The 21,236-nt window shown below is 41.5% G+C and overlaps 1 protein-coding gene across 6 annotated transcripts in view; it reads right to left on the minus strand.

Annotated features, from left to right (window-relative positions):
• Osbpl6 (oxysterol binding protein like 6) overlaps positions 1-21,236 on the minus strand; it is a 73,694-nt gene that overhangs the window by 8,265 nt on the left and 44,193 nt on the right. For 5 of the 6 annotated variants that reach the window (XM_035446655.1, XM_035446654.1, XM_035446653.1 and 2 more), the window contains 7 exons: positions 13,852-13,959; positions 11,698-11,835; positions 5,487-5,574; positions 4,732-4,985; positions 2,927-3,064; positions 2,351-2,414; positions 634-712 (listed from right to left, as the gene is read on the minus strand). In XM_035446655.1, coding sequence (XP_035302546.1) covers positions 634-712; positions 2,351-2,414; positions 2,927-3,064; positions 4,732-4,985; positions 5,487-5,574; positions 11,698-11,835; positions 13,852-13,959 — 869 coding nt within the window. The remainder of the gene's footprint in view (positions 1-633; positions 713-2,350; positions 2,415-2,926; positions 3,065-4,731; positions 4,986-5,486; positions 5,575-11,697; positions 11,836-13,851; positions 13,960-21,236) is intronic. The other variant, XM_035446656.1, reaches the window with a different exon arrangement.

The raw sequence follows: 21,236 nt of genomic DNA on the forward strand, positions 1-21,236 counted from the left end.
CACACATGCTATGTATGTCTTCTGGGGATTAGAACTCAGGTCCTCACATTTGTGCTGAAGTGCTTTTATACACCAAGCCATCTCTTTAGCTCCACACTCCAGCACATCCTACCATCCAAATAGATAAAACCCAAATCAACCAAACAAGAAAAAAAACATTATCTTTGTCTTCAATACAAGCCAAGTAATTTAAAAATATTTACAGTCCATCTCTTCTAAATCTTTTTTATATAGAATATGGCATAAAAGGATTCCATCATTACTTTTTTATAAGTAACTTAGGAACTTAAAATAGGTCCTTTATCTAATAAAGGTGAAATTATAAATAGAATAGAAAAGAAACGGATAAAGGGAGAGCCTGCTAGTAAAAATGTAGATTAGTATGTTGGTGAGAACATGGCATGTGGCTGTTTTGGGCTGATCAAAAACAGGATGCCAGGAGAGAAGCAGGAAGTTGTGGTACAGGGGCTAAGGTTATTTGTTTTTGTGGGAGTCCACATTGAAAAAGTCATGCTGAAGGTAACAGAGACTTTGGATATACAGGGAAATTGGACCCTTTGAACCTTTCTGCATACCACTTGGACTGCAAGAGCAGCTAAGCAGTCAGAGAGGGAGGAGAAGGGAGCAACCTACTTTGGAAGCGTAACATTCAGGGTTCCAACAGGCAGGATTTCCATCGACTTGCCCCAGAACTTATTTTTCCATCTGATATCTAAATGAGATAGCGAGAGGGAAAACATTCAATGCTCCACGTCTGATCAGTTCTGTAAAAACTAACACTGGTGTTATAGTTTACAAAGCATTTTTTCGATTATAACTGATTCTGTACTGTGATTTAACATCACAAGGACCTGAAAATAGCCAAGGTGAAAACATTGCGATTCTTCCCAGACTCATATTTGTCATCATGCTCCCTGCTTGTTTCCAATAAAGGAAACACATTCAAGCCAGAATAAAATACATACATGTGGGAGGTACTCATATATGCATGTGAACATAGATCCTATGGTGCTTTGATCCCCAGATAATAATAAAACTAAGTCATGACTTAGTGACTTAGACAAAAAGTCACCATGTATATCAAGCCTGAAGTATACGTAAAAATAACTGCAGTATGGTAATACCACCACTGACTTATAACATATCTCCCCCTGTGTGAAGGAGTTGTATGTCTCAAGAGAACAGCAAAAGAGAAAAACGTAAACTAAAATCTTTACATAGAGATAGTGAAGATTTATGAGCAAATGGGATGAACTTAATGAACACGTCTCTACACTGGCTATGATACAGCCCGAGGCTCAGCACTTTCTAATAGATCCCTGAACTGGCTAAGACACAGCCTGAGGCCCACCACTTCCTCTTATTCAATGGCTTTTATGTTTTTCACATGGAGACTCAGCTCTTCCTGCAAATCTGTAAAAACCACCTGGTCCCATTTGGATAAACTAAGGGAGCTTAGGGCTGTCTTTAGAAAACTTCTGACTCTTGGTTATAACCAAGAATAAATTTATTTTCTTATTTTGACATAAAGTTCAGTTACAGTACTCTGTCATTGTGTGCTCTCAAGTTAAGGTAATGCTTCCTGTGACCAATGAAACACCCTCCACATGTGAAGAACTATTATGCACTTAATAGTCAAGTCAGTAAATGCATTCTTTTTTCCTAAGGTGGTTTTGAAATTTTATTTTCAGTAAGACTGCAAAATTATACCACAGCAATATAACATCTACATGTTATACCATGTAACAGATGCTCATGTCCTTTATATAAAAAGTGCATGATATTTGTAAATGACACACTGCTCTCATATACTTAAAATTATCGCTGGATTACCTGTAAGAACCAACACAGTATCAATCCTAAGGAAATGGTTGTTTATTGTTACATTTCTTGGGGAATAAAAGAAAACTATTCTTTATACATGTTCAGGTAGCTTTTCTGAGTATTGTTCATCTAGGTTGACTGACTCTACACATGCTCATGGACATGTTGGGTTGACTAGATGTCCAGACAGATGTGCCAGTAGGCATTCCTTTGGGATTAAAATCTCTGTACTTAACTCCAAGAGCAAGAGGGTAACAGACATCAGCATCACAGTATAGAGGCCTACAAGGCATGAGACAAGGTTACAGGCTGGAATGGGCATCATGGAGCTGATATTCCAAAGGCTCAGCATCTCATTTCCAAGACAACATGGTTTCATATTAAGCTCAAAATGACCCCATCAACATTTACTAATAGTCTCTGAGTTCCCAAGGCAGAAATCAAACTGAGCACAGTGTACTTTGAGTAGCTAGAAATATTCAACAGCCTTATACATTTGACTTTCAATTGTAATTGAAATACAAACCTTGCCAGAACACAAAGTTCTTCGATTCACAGTGACAGGCAGAAATGGGTGGATGATGGCTAACCTGGTAATTTAAGAGAGAGAGAGAGAGAGAGAGAGAGAGAGAGAGAGAGAGAGAGAGAAATGATGCTAGTATTCCAACTTCTATAAATGATGTTTTTTGTTTTTTGAGACAGGTCTCATGTAGCTCAGGCTGGCTTCAAACTTACAGCATTACTAAGACTGGCCTTGAACTCCTGATCCTACTGCCTCCACCCAGTGCTGTGATTACATGCATGCACCACCACACCTAGATCATCAACAATATTGTTTTAAAAAATAAAATCATTCCTCCCCCAATGAAAGCTAGAGTATCCAGTTCTAATAATAAATTCATCTCTCAAAGTTATAACTAAGTCATTAATATTTAAGACATCATGGGTAAACACAGAGAACTTACACTTAGAGGGGGTGAGATGCAGTTACAATTACATGATTTTCCTGTTAACTGTAAGATAGCCTGTCCCAAACACACAGTTATTAAGGCCTTTCTCTTCACTAAACTGTCCTCTTATCTTGGACAGCAAGTTCACTTACTTGTTCTGAGAAGAATCGGAACCCCTTATCTTCTCTTATGCATTCGTAGGTCTCCCCCAGGACGGGATTGAATGGTTTACTTCCTGCTCTGAAGTAGGTGGAGCAATACCCTGAGACTGCAAATGCAGCAACGAGAACCTATAAAGATAGCAAGAAAGTGGGTTTCTCAGATGCTGTCTGGGAGGCCAGTACAAGACTGATCCAGACCCCTGAACATGGATGTCAATAAGGAGGCCTCTGCATTCCAGGAAGCCTCTGGCAGTGGATTAGTATTTCCCTGGTGTAAGAAGGGACTTTGAAGGGATACACTCTGGCCCTGGACACATGGGGAAGGGCCCAGGCCCAGCAAAGGAAGATTTGGTGGACTTTGCAGAGCCCCCGTTGAGGGCCCTACCCTGCCTGGGGAGTGGTGGGTGGATGGGGTGGGGGTAGGTTGGGGGGGGAAGGAGGGATAGGAGTGTGGGGAGGGAGAGGGAGAAGGGACTTACATGTGAAACAAGCTTGTTCCCTAACTTGAACTAATAAAAAAAAAGAAAAAGAAAAAGAAAAAAAAAAAAAGATAGCAAGAAAGGAGCACTCAGCTCCATCTGTCTCTATTCCCACAGATTGTACATTCTCCATGTTGAGGGGTGCTGAGTTGATGCCACTTGTATTTTCAATTACTTGAATCCCTATCAATACACAGGTAGGGATAAGTTAAACGACCCCTGTGAGAAGTGTCAGGCAATTGAAGTCAAGTGCTCTTCATTCAAGTGTCCACTCACTCCTGCCTATCATAGATGTAAAGGTTCTGGAAGCCAGTTTGTTAGCCATGCTGTGGGCACACCCTTAGCCCCACAGGCATGAAGGTGTGGCCGCCGGTGCTGGTTAGAGCAGAGGTCAAGTTTTCCAGCCTTGTGGCATAGAGGACAAAGTACCAACAGCAAGTTGCTCTCTTACAATTATGCTCCTGAGCAGATGGCTCTCCTGGCACACAGGACTAGCTGACAAAGCAAGACTCAGCAAGCTTTTATCCTTTAAGGAGGTTTTAATCCCTTTCCCAAACTTTAGGGAACACTCTAGACCAGCAGGTGTTCACAACCTCAAGGTTAACATGTATCTCATAAGGTCCAACATGTTTGTAAATTGATTCCATATGGCAATGCCAAGGGTTGAGATCCCTTTGTGAGTCTAGGCCAAGGAAAACTCACATGAGTAGCTTCCAATAAGAGTGATCTAGAACTTTCTGGCCATGCTTAGTTATGCACACAGACCAAATCTTCTCTAATACCTACGCAGTGAGAACGTTATTGAAAGGTTCAGGCTTTAATGCTGATCGGTAATATTTCTTTAAGAGACAGACTCTGCCCCCTGACAACAGTCAGGGCACGAACAGGAATACGTGCTATGTCATCACCACATCACCCACCACACATGCCTGAGGACTCTGGGCATGCGTGGAACCTCAGTGCACTTGCACAGTCTTCCCTTTAAAAGTTCCAACTTCCTTGATACGCTCTCTCTCTCTCTCTCTCTCTCTCTCTCTCTCTCTCTCTCTCTGCTGCTGCTTCTTCGTTCTCTCTCACCTATGCACTCTCTCTGCCTCTCTATGGCGACCGGCCATGGTGGTCAGCCATTACCCCTGTTCCTCTTCTCTCGTAGTCTCCCTACTCTGCCGGGCCTATAATAAGCTAGTCAATATGTCTCATCCACCTCTTTGCATCTTTTTCTTAAAAACATAACAGTTATACCAACAGAAAAGTTGTCTACACAATGGCTGTAGCCTGGCTCAGATCTTCAACGGGTGCTGCCCTGCCTTTCATTACCATCCTCTCGTAGGGGTCATCCGTCTCCGAGGCCTTGTCCAGGAGCTCGCTGTACTCCATTTCTTCACAGAGGTGCTGCAGAGTGTTGAGTGGCTCGTTCAGCTCCACAGGCATGGAGACCTTTGACAGGTCTTTGCCAATGTTGTTTCTCAAGATATTCCACAGGTTAATGTTACTGGTGTCAGGGCAAGGAGCAGGCAGGCACGTGCGGCGGCCATTCCTGAAGGCACCTCCTGTGAGTTCCCCATTCAGGACTGGGAGAAGAAGCAGCACAGTGAGTGATGTGTCTCCTCTCTGGCTTCAAAAAGTCAGAGTGGAAGCGAGAAACTGTCCATAGAATTCTGACTGTAACACATCTAATCACAGCCTCCTTGATACACAGGATCATTCTATACAAAGTCGAAAACTAATGTGCAAAACATCAGAGTAGGTTTTTAAATGAAGTTTTAGATATACTCAAATATTATTTAAAACTGTCTGTCTGTCTGTCTGTCTGTCTCTCTCTGTGCAAGTATTTTAATGAGAGGGATTTGACATTTGGGTCTGAACAAGAGGTAAACCTTCTCCACCACACACCCAACAGATTTTACAATCTGATTTACACACCTTGACAGATTATGCAAAAGAAAAGCCATTCATAACTAACTGAAAGGGGATAATTGGTGAGCAGACTAAGGGAGTGACTGGCTAGTAATTCACCAGGGTTGTAATTTGGCATGTAGATAGAACAACCTGGCTGCTCAAATGATGCATACTTTGCCGAGAAATATTGTCCGCCACACTGGTGTTGTCTTCAGATATGTTATCACTCACGTCGCTGATGTAGGACTCGTCATCAGAGGCCTAAGGGAGGAAGGACAGAGAGGTGAAGAGAATGTCTCTCAGGCTTCTTGCCTTGAAAGCTCAGATCATCAAATGGTTAAAAGTAGCAGGGTCTTGTTCAACTGAGAAGCAGGTGTCACAGTGAATACTTGGCTCAAGGAATACTTGAGTGTCTTCTATAGTGCGCTAGGGAGGAAGCACTGTTTTGAAGTTGCTCCTTCTCAGCTAAGGAGGGAAGTTGGGAGAGGCTAGAATGCTGAATTCAGGAAAAGACGGTACACATATACATAAAAGAAGGCCTGTGACTCCACCCAGAGGACTCCAGACAGGCTGACCAGAGAAGTCATAGAGCAGAGGGTGTGGGAGGTATCTGAGAGAGAATAGGAATTGCCCAGTCATTTTGAGATGGAGAGGCATAGGAAGAAGACACAAAAGCAAGAACCATTAGGGAAACATTTACCCAAGGACTGCTGGGAAGTTAAGAGTGGCTGTGACTAAGTGTGGGCAGACAGAAAAGGGCATGGCAGTGATGACAGGCTTCTCATGCCAACCTGAAGGGTCATTAAAAACCAACAGACTGCAAGGGATTGTATACAGAGACAAGATTCAGTTTTCCAGCGGCTGCTTTTTTGTGGGGGAGGAGAGGTAGATGAAAGATGAGACACAGATCTAGGGAAGAAACCTAGAAGCCTAGAATCTGGTGGCTTTTGGCAGGCTGGGGAGAGCAAACATTAAGTCATTCTCTTCATGAATGAAGTGAAGATGGAGGTTTCTGTCCCACCAGATCCCATCCCCCTTAAGCCCCAAATAAACACACAGACAGACACTATATCAATTATAAAATGGTTGGCAGTTGGCTAGGGCTTCTTATTGGATAGCTGTCTTAGTTATTAACCCTTTTCTATTAACCTAAGGATTTCTACATGGTCTTATCTTATCGGAGAATGGTCCTTCCGGACCTGTTACTCCTTCCTCCACAACATGGCTTTCTTCTCCCCAAACTTCTCCTGGTCTGGTGGCCCCGCCTATGCCTCCTGCCTGGCTATTGGCAGGATGTTTTATTCATCAACCAGTAAGAGAAACATATATACAGGACATCCCCCAAAGGTGTGGCCACTGCTACAAGTTCACTGGCAAGGCAAGATGCTACTACAATGAAGCAACAGTGAAACCAGCAGAGATGTGGATACAGCTCAAAGGTAGACTGCTGGCCTAGCAGGCGTAAGTGCTAGGTTCAATCCCAAATACTATAAAAACAAATGAACAAAAAACTAAAATGAAAACTGAGGGCAAAATTAAATTAAGAAACCATGTGACATACTGATAGTTGGAGCTGTTAAGAATTGGGAAACCAAGGCCCAGTACAGGCAAGAAAATGATACTCTTTACTGTCTTCAACGTGTAAACAGCAGCGTCTTCTCTGAGTACAAAACCAAAACATGCCTGCTCTAAAATATTAGCAAGTACATGACAGCACACTGGGTTTGAAACTCTCCTGCAGCTGCCACCTACAGGACATTCAGATAGGCTTCATCTCCCAATGTTAAAACTAAACACACACTGTTTGTGTGACTTTATGTGACTTATGTGACTTTACCTGCTAACAAAGAAGCTCACTTTCTGTCTGTTTGGCCATTTGTTTTTCTTGGTGCTTCGAGTCAGGGTCTTGCTACCTAGCTCTGGCTAGTTGGGAACTCCTTATGTAGAATAAGCTGGGCTGCTCATGGCTGCCCAGGGCTTCCCAAATGCTGGGACTGTAGTTATGCTCATCCTGTGTGGACCCTTAGTTTTGTGTTGTTCTGAGCACATTTCCCTTACAGGAGATGAAGCTCCCCATCTGTATTTGGAGAGGCAGCACATTTCATTGAGTACTGATGGCATGTGGAGATGGACCAGCAGGCAAATGCTTCCATTACAGGCAATGGTTGGATATGCTCTCTGTAAACCTGTTTGTCTTTTTGCCGGGCGGTGGTGGTGCATGCCTTTAATCCCAGCAATCCCAGAGGCAGAGAGGCAGAGGCAGAGAGGCAGAGGCAGAGAGGCAGAGGCAGAGAGGCAGAGGCAGAGAGGCAGAGGCAGAGAGGCAGAGGCAGAGAGGCAGAGAGAGAGCAGAGGCAGAGAGGCAGAGGCAGAGAGAGCAGAGAGGCAGAGAGGCAGAGAGAGAGGCAGAGAGAGCAGAGAGCAGAGGCAGAGGCAGAGGCAGAGGCAGAGGCAGAGGCAGAGGCAGAGGCAGAGGCAGGTGGATCTCTGTGAGTTCGAGACCAGCCAGGTCTATAAGAGCTAGTTCCAGGTCAGCCTCCAAAGCCACAGAGAAACCCTGTCTCGAAAAAATCAAAACAAAACAAACAAACAAACAAACAAAACTGTTTATCTTTCAACAGTTGTCTGTCATCAGAGACTGCATTTTTCTTAGTTTGCAACTTTTTTTTTTTTAATTTAAGGAAGAAAGAAAGGGTTTCTTTGGCATACAATTCCAGGTTATAGTCCATCATTGCAGAAAAGTCAAGGTAGGAACTTGAAGCTGCTAGTTGCTTTCCCAGTCAGGAGCAGAGAGAATAAATGACCACATGCTTGCTTGAGTTCAGTTGTGTAGGGAGCCGTCCCTGCATTCTCCATTACAAGATGGTGCCTGCATCCGGCAGGCACTGAATGTAAACAAGATTATTGCGCAGGCGCTGGTTAATTTTCCATTCCTTGATCTCTGCCTATTCCGTGGCGTCATATGGCCTGATGAGCTACAGCCAATCATAGGGTGACACGTCCCAGGCGGCGGCTGCCAGCCTTCATTAGGGGACGGGATTCTTGGCTCGGGGTCTCCGCTTTTGTAAGCTTATGCTCTCCTCTCAAGACGCATTAAAAGCTTTACTGCAGAAGGATCCGAATGTCCTGTGTGGTTCTTGCCGGCAAGACACAGTTGCACCCTTACACTTAAACAGTACAAGACCCAAAGGCAGCGAGTAGTGATACCTGTAATGGATGAGTCTTTCAAATTTTTTCTCTTAATTTTATTGATTCTTTATGGGTTTCACATCCTATATCCTAATTCCACTAATCCCGCCATTCCTTTTGTACCCACCCTCTACCCTTGCAACGCCCCCAAAATAAAATTGAAAAAAAAAATCTGTAGTGTGTGACAGTGAATCACATACCCTTTAGTCCATACATCTTTATTTGAAAATGTTCATGGCAGAGTCATTGGTCTGGTTTGAGGCCTCTGGCTTCTACTACAATGGGACTCCTCTTAAATATCCTGCTGTTGCTCTGTGTCATGGAGATCCTGCAGCTTTGGATCTGCAGGACTGGCCCCTTCATGTGCTCTAGTAGTTCACAGATGGGGTGGATGTTGGGGTGGGCTAACTCATAGCCTTGGATCTGGACCAGGCTGAGTTAGTCAGCCTGTCAGCTCTCCTGCATCCTTACCACCAGGGCAAGATCTCTAGCAATGCCCTCGTTAGTTCACCCATTATTGAAGGCAGCAAGGGGAGGGGCCAACTCTATGCAGTCACGGGATATCAATGTGGTCCCAGGCAGCAAGCAGTCCAAGCCAGGGGCATCCACATGGACCATGGACATCAACACAGACCCCTGTTGCTTCATGGTCATAGACCCAGACACAGCATGGGCCAGGACTTCACCATTGTCTCGGGTGGCTTGCAAGTAACTCACATTAGACTGTTCCTCTCTACCCTTGAGTCTCCAGATTTACCTATCTTCATAGTGTGCAGGCTGTTCTGCTTCTCTTTCTCTCCATATCTCCACCCCATAGGGACACACAATGGGTGGGGTCTCTGGGTGTCTTCAAGTGTTCCATCCAACCCAAAGCTTCCAAAGGAAATCTCTGGCCAAAGTTAGATGCAGCACAGTAAAACTGCAGTTCAACATAGAGTCTTCAAGTCTCCTGGTTGAACCACCACCACAACTAGTGATAAACCCTGTCAGAAGGACTACATACAGGGGTTACAGTAATAGGAGCTTTGTTTTGCGCGTGAAGTCTATAGACATGGAAAATGAAGAATATTTTTTTATTTATATTCTCCCTCTGTACTTGGTCTCTGCAGTTCTCACTGATTGAAAGAGAGCTGGAAGAGATACCTTCAGGCTCAGTAAAGCTGAGTTCTTCAGCTTGTAGGGAAAAAGGGTAAGTCAATCTCTTCCACCCAATTTCTCTAGTAGAAGCCGATCTCATTGATTACAGATGAGGAGGCAAATGTCAACCTGAAGTCAATGTACCACTCAAGCATGCTTACCACTAGCATTTGTTAAGGAAACAGCCATGTTTAAGATTGCCATTCCTCCTTGGTTTCTGACCTCTCCCAATCTGTGCCATAAACATTACAATACTGATGGTGTAGAATTCCAAGGTGATAGTGGACATGGGCCAGAGGTGTGCATGTCATAAGGCCGTGTGCAGTAACTGGGGTTAGTCTATTGCTGTGGTCCTCTCTCATGGTCCTATGCATAGGCCAAGAACCTGCCGTGTTATCAAGGTTCTTCACTGTGAGCCAAAAAGTGCTGGAGCCCAATATTTTTGTTTTGAACTTCAGGGTCCAAAATAGTTCAGTAACTATTTTCTAAATGTGACTTTTCTAAATGTGACAAATACAAATTCTCAAGCAGACACCAGGCTGGTCAATCATCCTGGACAGAAGTAGGCCACCTTTAAAAACCAATGATGCAGCTTTTAGCAGGCCATCTTCTTTAAAGGAGCTGAGGGCTCATTAGGTAAAGGTATGGGTAGATAGCACATTGCTAGTCAGGGAAATTTTCATGTGGGCACCTCTCAGAAGAATAGTGGGTGAATGGCCTGAAAAGACTCTTTCCTTCATTACATTAGTAAATACTTATTGAGGGCCAGTTCTGAATTCACTATTCACTTTGTCACTAGACAAAGTGGCAAAGTCTCTACTTTTGTGGCACTTGTGTGCTAGAGGTAGAAGCACATGAAAAACAACACATTGTGTTGGGGAGTGAAAACTGGGAGGGAGAAATAAACAAGGCATACCAAAGGCTGGGGAGCTGGGAGAAGGAAACAGCAACACTACACTACAGTTGGGTCAGCTATCATAGGCTTCCCTGAAGTTGGCTTCTGAGACAGGAATTTGAATGGACATGGGGAGAAGATAACATAAATCCCTCTGGGAGAAATGCTCCAGCCAGCATGGACAGCAAATACAGGGAACCTTTCTCCACTGGCAGCTAGGGTATAGAACACACAACTTTCATGGACCCTGCAGCTGTTATTGGAATTCACACACCAATGCTTGACTCGCTGGGTGGGCTTGTCGAGCCTGGCAGTGTAAAGGTTTCAGGAGCCTACTTCAGGGTTCTCATCATGAGGAAACTGGATCAGATTAGATTCACCTAGAAGCCACATCTTAACTAAAGAGGAGGGAAAACCCTGAGAACACCATGGTGACTGTCATTTGAGCTTATTTCCTGGCTAACTCCTGAATATTGTGGTACAGGAGGAAGACATGAGTAAAAGCCACTATTTTTGAAAACCTCTAAAACACAAGGCATAGGTTAGGTATGCAGTCCATTTCTCCCCAGTGTGGGTCATACAAAAGATTACAGTCTCTTTGTTACAAGGGAGAATACGGCGTCTTTAGCAAACTGATAACTCCAGGAATCACTCCTTTGGCTGTTGGGAGGATCTAGAACAAAAAGGAACATGAGGCTGCCCTTGAGTACAGAGATCAGATCATTAACATTATTATGTCACAGCTAAATTGTTATCTTAATAAGGGGGACTGGGACATCATCAGATTTGCCTTGTGGAAATATTAAGTTGCCCAATAGAAATGGTTTCTAATTCTCCCGTCCTTTCTGTATAACCAAATGGTCTCTGCGATGGACTCTGTAACCAATGGTTTGGTTACTCGGTCACATATATAAATGTTTGATCATTTCCCTTTATCCATCCAAGTTAAGAACCCCCGAGTTGCAGCCCAGAAGCACTGTGAAGTGATCGAGTGCTCAGGAAACGGGAAGCACCATGGTGGCTTACATGTAGGCTCTGTTGTAATGTGAACATCTTTCTGTGACATTAACACTCAACAACACAAAGTCCCAGAGGCTAACAGTCTTTAGCCAATCTCACAGCTGCACGCAGATGAGATGGCCACACCCAGGACACACCCTTACCTCATTCTCTGATGAGCTTGCAGACAGAAGCACCTCTTGCGCATCGAAGAACTCTGATACAGATTCTGACATGGAGAGGCGGCTCTCATTGGCCACCTGCTGTGACAGAGGGAGGTTGACATGGATTTGCTCACTAGCCTAAGGAGAAAGAAGCATATGACAGAATCATGTTTTCCCTCCTATGAGCACTGCTAGTCCTCCAAATTAGATTTCTAGAGAATTCCAAACTGTTAACACTAGTGACTGAGTTTCACTTGTTACCATATATGATTCCATCTACTGTGTCTAGAGACATTCAGAGGCAGAGTTAAAAGATGGTGACATTACAACCTGATTTCAAGTCTATGATCTGTTGGTAGCGAATGGAATTCAACAGGTGAAACCTCTATTAAAAACGTGAACTGACTGTGGTCTTAGGCTTGTCATTACTAGTCATAGTCTAAGCCAGTGGTTCTCAACCTTCCTAATGCTGCAACCCTTTAATACAGTTCCTCATGTTGTGGTGACCACCCCCCCCCCACCATAACATTATTTTCATTGTTACTTCATAACTGTAATTTTGCTGTTATGAATTGTAATGTAAGTATCTGATAAGCAAATGCCCCCCCCAATGGCTCACAACCCTCAGGTTGAGAACCACTGGTTTAAGAAGTAAATTAAACCTCAAGAAATATTTACAGAAACTTCTTGAGACAACTAAGCTTGAGACAACTAAATTATAAGATCAATTTCTGAAATAGGATGTATATAATTCAATTTCCAATTAAATCATGGATTTTAAATCAATTAAACATGTCTAGACCACTGAATGTCATTTCAAGTAAAATAGTGTTCATATGTGCAAAGGTTCAAACAACTGCTTTCAAGGAAGATAAATTTATTTAGAAAGAATTTAAAGAATATAATATATTTTCTAATTCACGCTTCAGGTTGAAGAATCCAGTTAGGGATTATTAAGCAATTTTAAAATCACATTTATTTATTGGGTGCACACAAGGGGGTACAGACACACATGTGTATAGGGGGTGGTTCACAGAACAACGTGCAGCAGTCTGTTTTCTCTGCCACTATGTGGTTCCCCGGGGACTGAACTCAGGTTGTAAGACTCAGTGGCAAGTGCCTTGACTCGCTGAGTCACCTTGCTGGATCTAAATATTTTCTCAGTGATACATCTTGGAAATATCCCGAGATTCTGAGCAATTGAGTGGATGCAATTGTGATCAGAGTTCAGAGGGACCCTAAAGATGAATGGAAACAGTGGGCAACTTAAGTCAAAGGTAGGATGCCTTGGGATATTTCAAGCAGAAATGCTTAAGTCTGATTTATGGTAACATTTACACTAAAATATATGGCTTTGGTGCAAATATGACCTTAGTATTAGTTTAAGCTCTCATTTTGGTAGATGCATTGCCATATACAAAGCTTCAATTTCTCATGATTAATAAAACAGAACTTTACAAAAGCTTGCACATATTTTAGCCTATGTTCTGAATGATTTTCTATTTTCATGCCATTTCTTCAATATTAAAAAGATAGAATAATAGCATGTACTATGGAGGTTATTGAAAATAACATGTGAAGCACAATGGGAACTGGTTAGAGCAGTACCCAGGACACAGTGCTAGCTATACCCAGAGCCTCCACATGCTAGGCAAACACACTTCCAGTCCTTGCTGGCTTTTGATTGTCTGAGTCATCATGAAGGGCTCTAGCAGCACAATTAGTTTTGCTTTAGCAAGAACAGGTAGCTTCTCTCCCTAGATGACTTCTTCCAAAGAAACATTTAAGCAATTTTTATTTAAAAATTTGTCAGCTAAAGTTTTTCAGCATTTCATTAGACATTTGGTGATAATGAACATGTTTTTTTTTAAAAAAAGAATAAAACAGATACAGAAAATAAACAAGCTGAACAAAATATATACATTGAATATTTGGTGACATCAGGTGAATATAGAAATAAATAGAGACAGCACCAAGAATGCACGATGTCAAGTTCACATACATCTTTTACTTCAGAGAATACTGAGCTGTCTGCAACACAAATATTTATGCAGAGGATATTGTTAATGGAAAACAACTATTTGAAATAAGCAAAAATATGCAGTAATTTAGATGACATAAAATGGGTGTTCTATATCCATTCATGAGCCTTACCTCATCAGGGCTAGGGATAATATTTACACTGACAACCTGATCACAAATGATAGACTCTGAGTGTATTCTGTTCAGCCGACTCCTGAGCTCAGCGTTCTGGTTGAGTGCCTTAAAGTAATAAAAACGGCAATTGTAACTGCAAATTAATAAGTGGGTGTTACAAACAAATACAGGGGACAACTTGAGACAACAACATTCCGAGATGCTCTTAGCTCAGACTTTACCATGCACTGGACCACATCAGTTAAGAAGGAAATAAATGGCTCAGAGTTATGCCATTAACTTTTCATAATATAAGACCACTACTTAAGTAGGTTAGTGAACTGAAATATTTAATGGGCTTCATAAAAATGATACATGGATTTCCTCCTCCTTAGAGGCAGACCCATTACATCCAAGACCAGTCTACCACCACATATATATTACCTTGTGAAGTCTGGGATGAAAGTTATTGATTCTTTCATGGTTTTCTTTTGTTCTACTCTAAAGTTTAGGATTCATTTCAAAGGCAGGTCAGCATCTCAAAAATCCTTGGAATAATTAACGAACTGGCTTTAGTGTACAGAATTACCTTTCAGTCTGATGAAAGGAAATGGACATGTTTATATTTTTCAGGAGCTCACAACTAATCCTCTTGGCAGTACAGTGGAACACACAAACACAACTTAGAAGGCACTTTGCTGAATAGTGTGGACATGGACAACCATAATAAGAACCTAATTCTAACAGCAAACGAACTCCGAGTCTGACTACATCACAGTGCATTGAACACACCAGAAATAAGCACCAGTAAAACACCACTTACACAGTTTAGCACATGAAGCATCTGCATTTAATACAAGAACAGAACAGCTTCACGTATGTGTGCCCCTTATAGGACCCCTGTGAACAAAGCATGGGAGCCTTCTGCACTTCACACTGATGGTTGGGAATAGGATTCAGGTCACTGGAATTTTTCAGTAAAGCTTCGGGTGAGATGCCTATGTGAGCACAAGGATGAGCAATCCCTTCCTTCCTATTAAAAATGGGAATTTTGAAATGGACATGGTTGTTTTAGAGTAGACAATATATGCCAGGGCTCACCAAAGGGCATCTATCCTGGGGAATGTGATTTCTGCTTCATTTAGAGTCAGTGGATATGGTAACCAATATATGTGCAAGTAGTATTTGATAATTATAACTGAACCCATCCAAGTACTCTATAAACATAAGGATCAAAACTTGACAGCTACACTGGGCAAGGTGCACACCTTGAGCACAGAGCAAAGGCTGTCTTGCCTCTCCTCTCCTTCCCCAGCCTGGTTCCCATCTTTTAACTCCAGTTTTGCATTGTGATAACAGAATGACTTAGAGCTTTTGTTTAAAGTCTTCAGAACCAGTCTGTATGATACATTAAGTCACACATTGGGTCTGCTATAATAAGTATGGATTGACTGAAGGTGGATACATTACATTAGAGGAGAGGAGAAAATGTCCGGTTATCTAAGAAACCATGGGCACATTAGGAAAAATGCGTATAAGTAAACCAAGTGCCTCAAAGGAAGAATTCTAATGCCTTGTCATCCGGTAAAAGTGCTCAAATCATTTTTAACGGGCAAAATATCACTTAAGAATTTGAAAAAGAAAAAAAGTGGATGCTTCAGGCTTATCCTTTGTGGCAAGCTCACTTGTTCATTTGGTTATTTCCTTTGCCCATAAGTACACACAGTTGTTGAAATATTCGGGCCAAATCTGCTTTGCCACACTCTGCAAGTGTGAAGGCTTTGGCAAGGCATTTGATGAGCTGATGGGCAGAATCAGTCTTGACGAGATTTTCATGTAAATCTCAACCATCTGTTCTTTTTTTTTTAAATGACCACATCTCCTGTTGACACTGGAATACTGTTCATGAATCGGCCACATGAAACCACAAGGGTAATGGTCTTCTCTGGGACAGGGGTGTTAAATTTTAACAAGGAATGTTGTAAACTACTTCCTCTGAGGGATTAGCCAATTTGCATTAAATGTGTCCTTCATACAGATATGTGTGTGGAAGGAAAACCTGTAAGTATTAATATTAGTAGGAAATGAGCTAAAAGTTGGTTTTTTTTTTGTTTGTTTGTTTAAGTGTGAAGATAACCTTTTCTTTTTCTGGCATATAATGGGAAAAATTCTAGGAGTGACAAGACAAGGTTTCCTAGATTTCCACAAGCTGTTGGAAGTCTATATTCCCTCCACTCTGTTACTTCATTTCTCTTTTGAGACAAGGCCTCACTAAATAGCCCGTGCTAAACCTAAAGCTTGAAATTCTCCTGCATCAGCCTCCTGAATACCTGGGATTACAGACTTGTGCTACTGTGTTTGAGCTAGCTGTGATTTCTTTTTGTCCTTTTTTGTTGTTGTTGTTTTTTGAGACAGGGTCTCTCTGTTTAACAGTTCTGGCTGTCCTGTAACTTGCTTTGTAGACCAGGCTGGTCTCTGAGATCCACCTGCCTCTGCCTACCAAGGGCTGTGATTTCTTTAGTTACAAAGTAAGGAAGTTTTGGTGGGTAACTTCTGAAGCCCTTTTCTAATCTGAATAAAATGCCAAGTTGAAATCTTGCCCAGTGCTTCTAGGTCACCATTCTGAAGAACAACCACATACCTTCAGAAGTATAAAATAATTTTGGGGCAGAGGGCTTTCTGATATTTACACTTGGAGTATAGGAGCTTTCTATACTTCTGAGGCCCAGCTCCAGGCATCCAGCTGCCTAACAGGAAATGATCATGGTATTTTCCCATCATGTGTAGCTTACTTTGACAATTATTGGGATGATTTGGAGAGAGATGTTTTTAACCCACATCTTTAATTTTCTTAGTGTTAAAACCCTGTTTTCTCCTCAATTGGCTATCCAATAGGTATTAGGGTAACCAAAGAAAAATTTTAAGTGTGTTCCTTATTGAAAGGAAGAACAAAGGTTCTTCTTTTTTTTTCAAACTTCAAAAATAAGTTTTCTGAAATTATTGTTAATACTTAAGATCAAGGATATGTGCTAATTTACATGGTAATTACAATTTGTTGCCAATATGCTCACATTGCTTGAAAGAAAAAAAGCTTGGATTCTACTTTTATGTGCAGCACAATGCATTTTATTAGTTCAAAATTTCAAAGTTGTAACAAACCTACAAGACTAACTCCTACTTCTACTTTAACCATGCATTACCAACATGGGATTTGGAACAAATACTGGAAAGAAATGACTTCTTTGATAATATATATGCAGTGGTAGATGCAAGACTTGTGATATATGACACAAAGAAAGTAGAAATAAAGTCACCCCAACTCTGGCAAACTCAAGCCAGCCACCATGCATGCGTCAGCCCATTTTAGCAGTCTTACTCAGGCTGGCTCCTCCTTTTGCCTTGATCGTCAGTCTGCTTGTGAAATTTGCTGTAGCCAAGTGCGTGAGGGCTGGGCATAGTGTTCCCCAGCAGGGTCCAGCACCACATTTTCTAACAGTATCATGGAAATTGGAAATACTGAAGAATATAGGTAATGACAATAGGAGTGACAACAGTATGAAAGAGCACAGAAGATGGTAAATATAATTTGGGAATGTGCTCAAGGAAAGTAAACAGACAAAACAAGGAAAAGGGAGGCAGATTCCAGCCACGGGTGCCAGCCACTGAGCAAGAGACACTACGGAGGCCTGCCTGGAAGAGTATTGATTTGCTTTGTACATAGGGGCCAAGGCCAACAGGGAGAAGCACTGTGGAACTGTGTGGTGCCTACAGTCTTCACTGAGCAGCTGTACAGGGATCATCTGCACTTACTAGTGAGCCTAGACTATGTGGAAGATCCCACAGAACATGCCAATCTCCCCGCCCTTTGTCCTCAAACATACCCCTGTCTAACATTAAAAACAAACAAACAAACAAGGGCAATTCCTTCTTGCTCAATCGAGAAAGTTATCATTTGACTTTCTGACCCATAATCAACCCTTAAATCCCAACAAGAGGTGGGAATTTAACTTAGACTCAGGGAGACACTGGTAAGATCATTTGACTAAGTGGAATTGTGGGTTCTGGGAAGGAAACATGGCTGCCTGAGCTGGAGAAGGACGAATAACACTCAGTCAGAGTTTTCATACAATCAAACCCTTTAAAGGAAGCTGGTTCAAAAGAAGTGAGAAAATGAATGCAATAAAAATAGTCAAAACTCAAATTCTGGGCAAATATCCTTGTTTTTCTCAACTAAAAATACTGTTATATTTAGAAAATGAAAGAGTCAAAAATAGTTTTTATGAATTTACTACTCAACTGGTGTTACCAATGTGTCTTTCTTCCTAGTTTTTCCCGCCTATGAACTTTCCATATTGCTTCCCAGATGCACCATTTTTACTTTTTATCTGTACTTTATTCTCTGGTCAGGCATCAAACTCTTTATAAACATGATTTAGATAGCTGCACGGTAGGCAATGGTTTCCTGTTACTGGACAATTAGGTAGTTACAGAGTTTTACTACAATAAATGCGTTGTGATATTAGCATAGACCTACAGAGACAATGGGCTATCATTGAAACTTGATATACAGCTAAAAGCTTGTAAAGGAGCCTATGAGAAACATTTTCATACCCCCCATATTTCCTGGCATCCCATAGAATTGTAGAAATTCAATTCAGAAACAAACAAATTCAGAAACAAACAAATAGACTTAGAATTTTTCTCCCATTATAGAGTACCTATTTGTGGTATGTATAATCACGTGGACAGAGAGGGTGACAGATAGTACAGCTGGGATGTTAAATTATGCCATTATGTGCCTTGAGCCAACCTTTTGCCTACAGTCTCAGTCTTAACATATTTTCAATAATTCTAAAGGTACATTTCCCCCCACAGCATTGCGCCTCTGAAGCACTCTGTCAGTTCAGTTGACAGCAATGTTTTTTTCTTTCCCTCTCTCAGCAATGCACAAAATAATGACGCCCCTAATGACTGTGGCATGTTGATATTGTGAAATACAGCAATTCCAGCTGGGGTAGATGGGTCAGATGCTGTTGCTCACATTTATAGGGACTCAATTTACGCTATTATTCAGCACAAACTGTGTATAAATTCTGGGGTGGGAAACCAAACCAGAAACAGTAATGCAGCACACTATGCTGCAGAAATGACCCATGCACACCCTGATACATTATTGTTAATTGGCAGTGCCGAAGCTGTCTTAGTTTTATACTACATAATTTGATTTTTGTGTTCATAAAATGAGGGTTGATACTAAATTAGGTCACCCATAAGGGACAGATGCCAAAGAAAATATCCTGTTCCACACATGTATGTCCAACATCTATGCTTGTTATGGGCGTGACAGCTATGTTTCATGAGGGGTAAAACTACATAGTTATGTTATGTTTGGGTCTCTGTAGATTAAGGAAGAAGAATTTATTGTTCTCTCCAGCCTTGTGAGTTTCTATTCATTCAAGGCAGGTAACCATTTTTGCCAGGTATATAGTGAAGAATGCTAATCTCACCTATCTACTTCATATGTTATGTGCCTGCTAAAAAGATAACAGAATCTGTTAAGTTGATATCATATATACTGAGAAAACTTCCTGAAAATGTACCTGTTTAATCATTAGATATCTCTCAAATAGGATTTAACTCAAATAAAACATGAGCTATCTCAATGCCAGTCTATTTAAGTTACTTAACAACCATCTCTCTTCTTCCTCCCTTTCTGTAGGGAGACCATGAGGAAAGCATCTGGGGGTTTAATTGCTGATGGGGTATATGGACCAAAGGTATCCTTGGGTTATCTGAAAGCACACTCTAACATGAAGTTATGCTAATACGAAAATATACACAGGGTGTGGAGACAAACTATCTCAATGTACTGAACTATTTGGTACTTGTACAGTCTTAAGTACTATATTTAAGGTGGGACTGTGCAAAAAAAGTGCTGGCCATGATGCTCCAATTGATTGTTTCCTACTCTCAGTATCTCATCCTCTTTCGGCTTTGTCTGAAAACACAACTCATCAACATCTTCAATGTCCCTGAGACGCTGAGCTTTCCTTTTCTTTCTTTTGGCTTCTCAAGATGGAGATACATATCTCCACTTGCATATTAGATGATCTACATCATATTAGATGACCTCCTCTACAAAATCATCCATCACAAGCCTCTGATAAATATGTCCCATCTATTTCCCCTCTTCTGGGTAGAAAGAACTGACATACCACATTATCAAACCAGGCTGGACTCTGCCTTCTAGCCCCTTCCGCTGATCACCAGCCATGTTGATCCCTAATGTGTTTCAAGCCCAGTCCTTGTTCTACAAACCATGAAACCTCTTTACTTTGGGAATATTATCCCACACATTGTAAGACAGTCTCAAATTATCTCAAATAATGAATATGGCCAACTGGTTTTTTTTTTTTTTGCCTTTGTTTCATCCATTCTCCATACTACTGTACTTGACTAATCTTTCTAATATACATAGAATGCCATAAGAGTTTCAATTTCTGATAAGCTTCCCTTATCATTGATAGCATAAATTTAATCCTTTGTGTCTCAAAGGACTGGTTACCATCGAATGACTACCCATGGAAGAACATCCCCTTTAGCCAAATTCTCTAGACCCCCCCACTGAGTGTTCTAAAACAGAAATCACCACAGCAGTGATGGCAAAAGAAGCCAGTGTATGCTTGACTGAATTAAATGAACTATATAGATGGGCATGATAATGTTAATGTAGCCAAAAGCTATGATACACAAGTGTAAGCATCGGATTCTCCAGTGGCTAATGTGCAACAGTCTTGATAGTCCCAAATTATTTTCACATCTTTTTAAAGCCCCCTTATTAGTAGGAAAACTGAAGTTTAACAACCCTAAACCAAACAACCCAAGAAAAGTCTACCAAGGCCCTGTTCAAGACGCAAATAAGTATCTCTCAAAAGAGGGAACTATTTGAACTCAAAGTGTACATGGTTGATTTTGCCTATCGTTTTTCAGGGTTGGGTCCTTCTTCATCCCCTCAGACCTGTCTCTGGAGGAAGTCAGATCCCTGTCTGTGCTTTCGGCTCTGATCTCTTGCTTCTCAACAACCGGAACCCTAGAAATCTGCCACAGCAAGCACTGCTGTGAATGGTACAGTGTGGTCCCTTTAACTCTTTCCTGGGTGCATGGACAGTGTTCACTTACCAACAAGATCATGAGCTTCTTGGAAACCAGGCCTGTGATATTCCATATCTTGCACAATATCTAGTCAGTTAAATGTATACACAAATGAACAGATGATTTTCTACCACTGCACTCTCTCTTCTTAGTCATTTCTAGATTCTTTCAAATCCTAGATCTCTATCCATTTTTGAGCCAGGATTTCATGAATTACAGGCCAACCTCAAAATCACTATGTAGCCAAGGAA

This window comes from Cricetulus griseus, chromosome 6 (genome assembly GCF_003668045.3).
Source record: "Cricetulus griseus strain 17A/GY chromosome 6, alternate assembly CriGri-PICRH-1.0, whole genome shotgun sequence".
Lineage (NCBI taxonomy): Eukaryota > Metazoa > Chordata > Mammalia > Rodentia > Cricetidae > Cricetulus > Cricetulus griseus.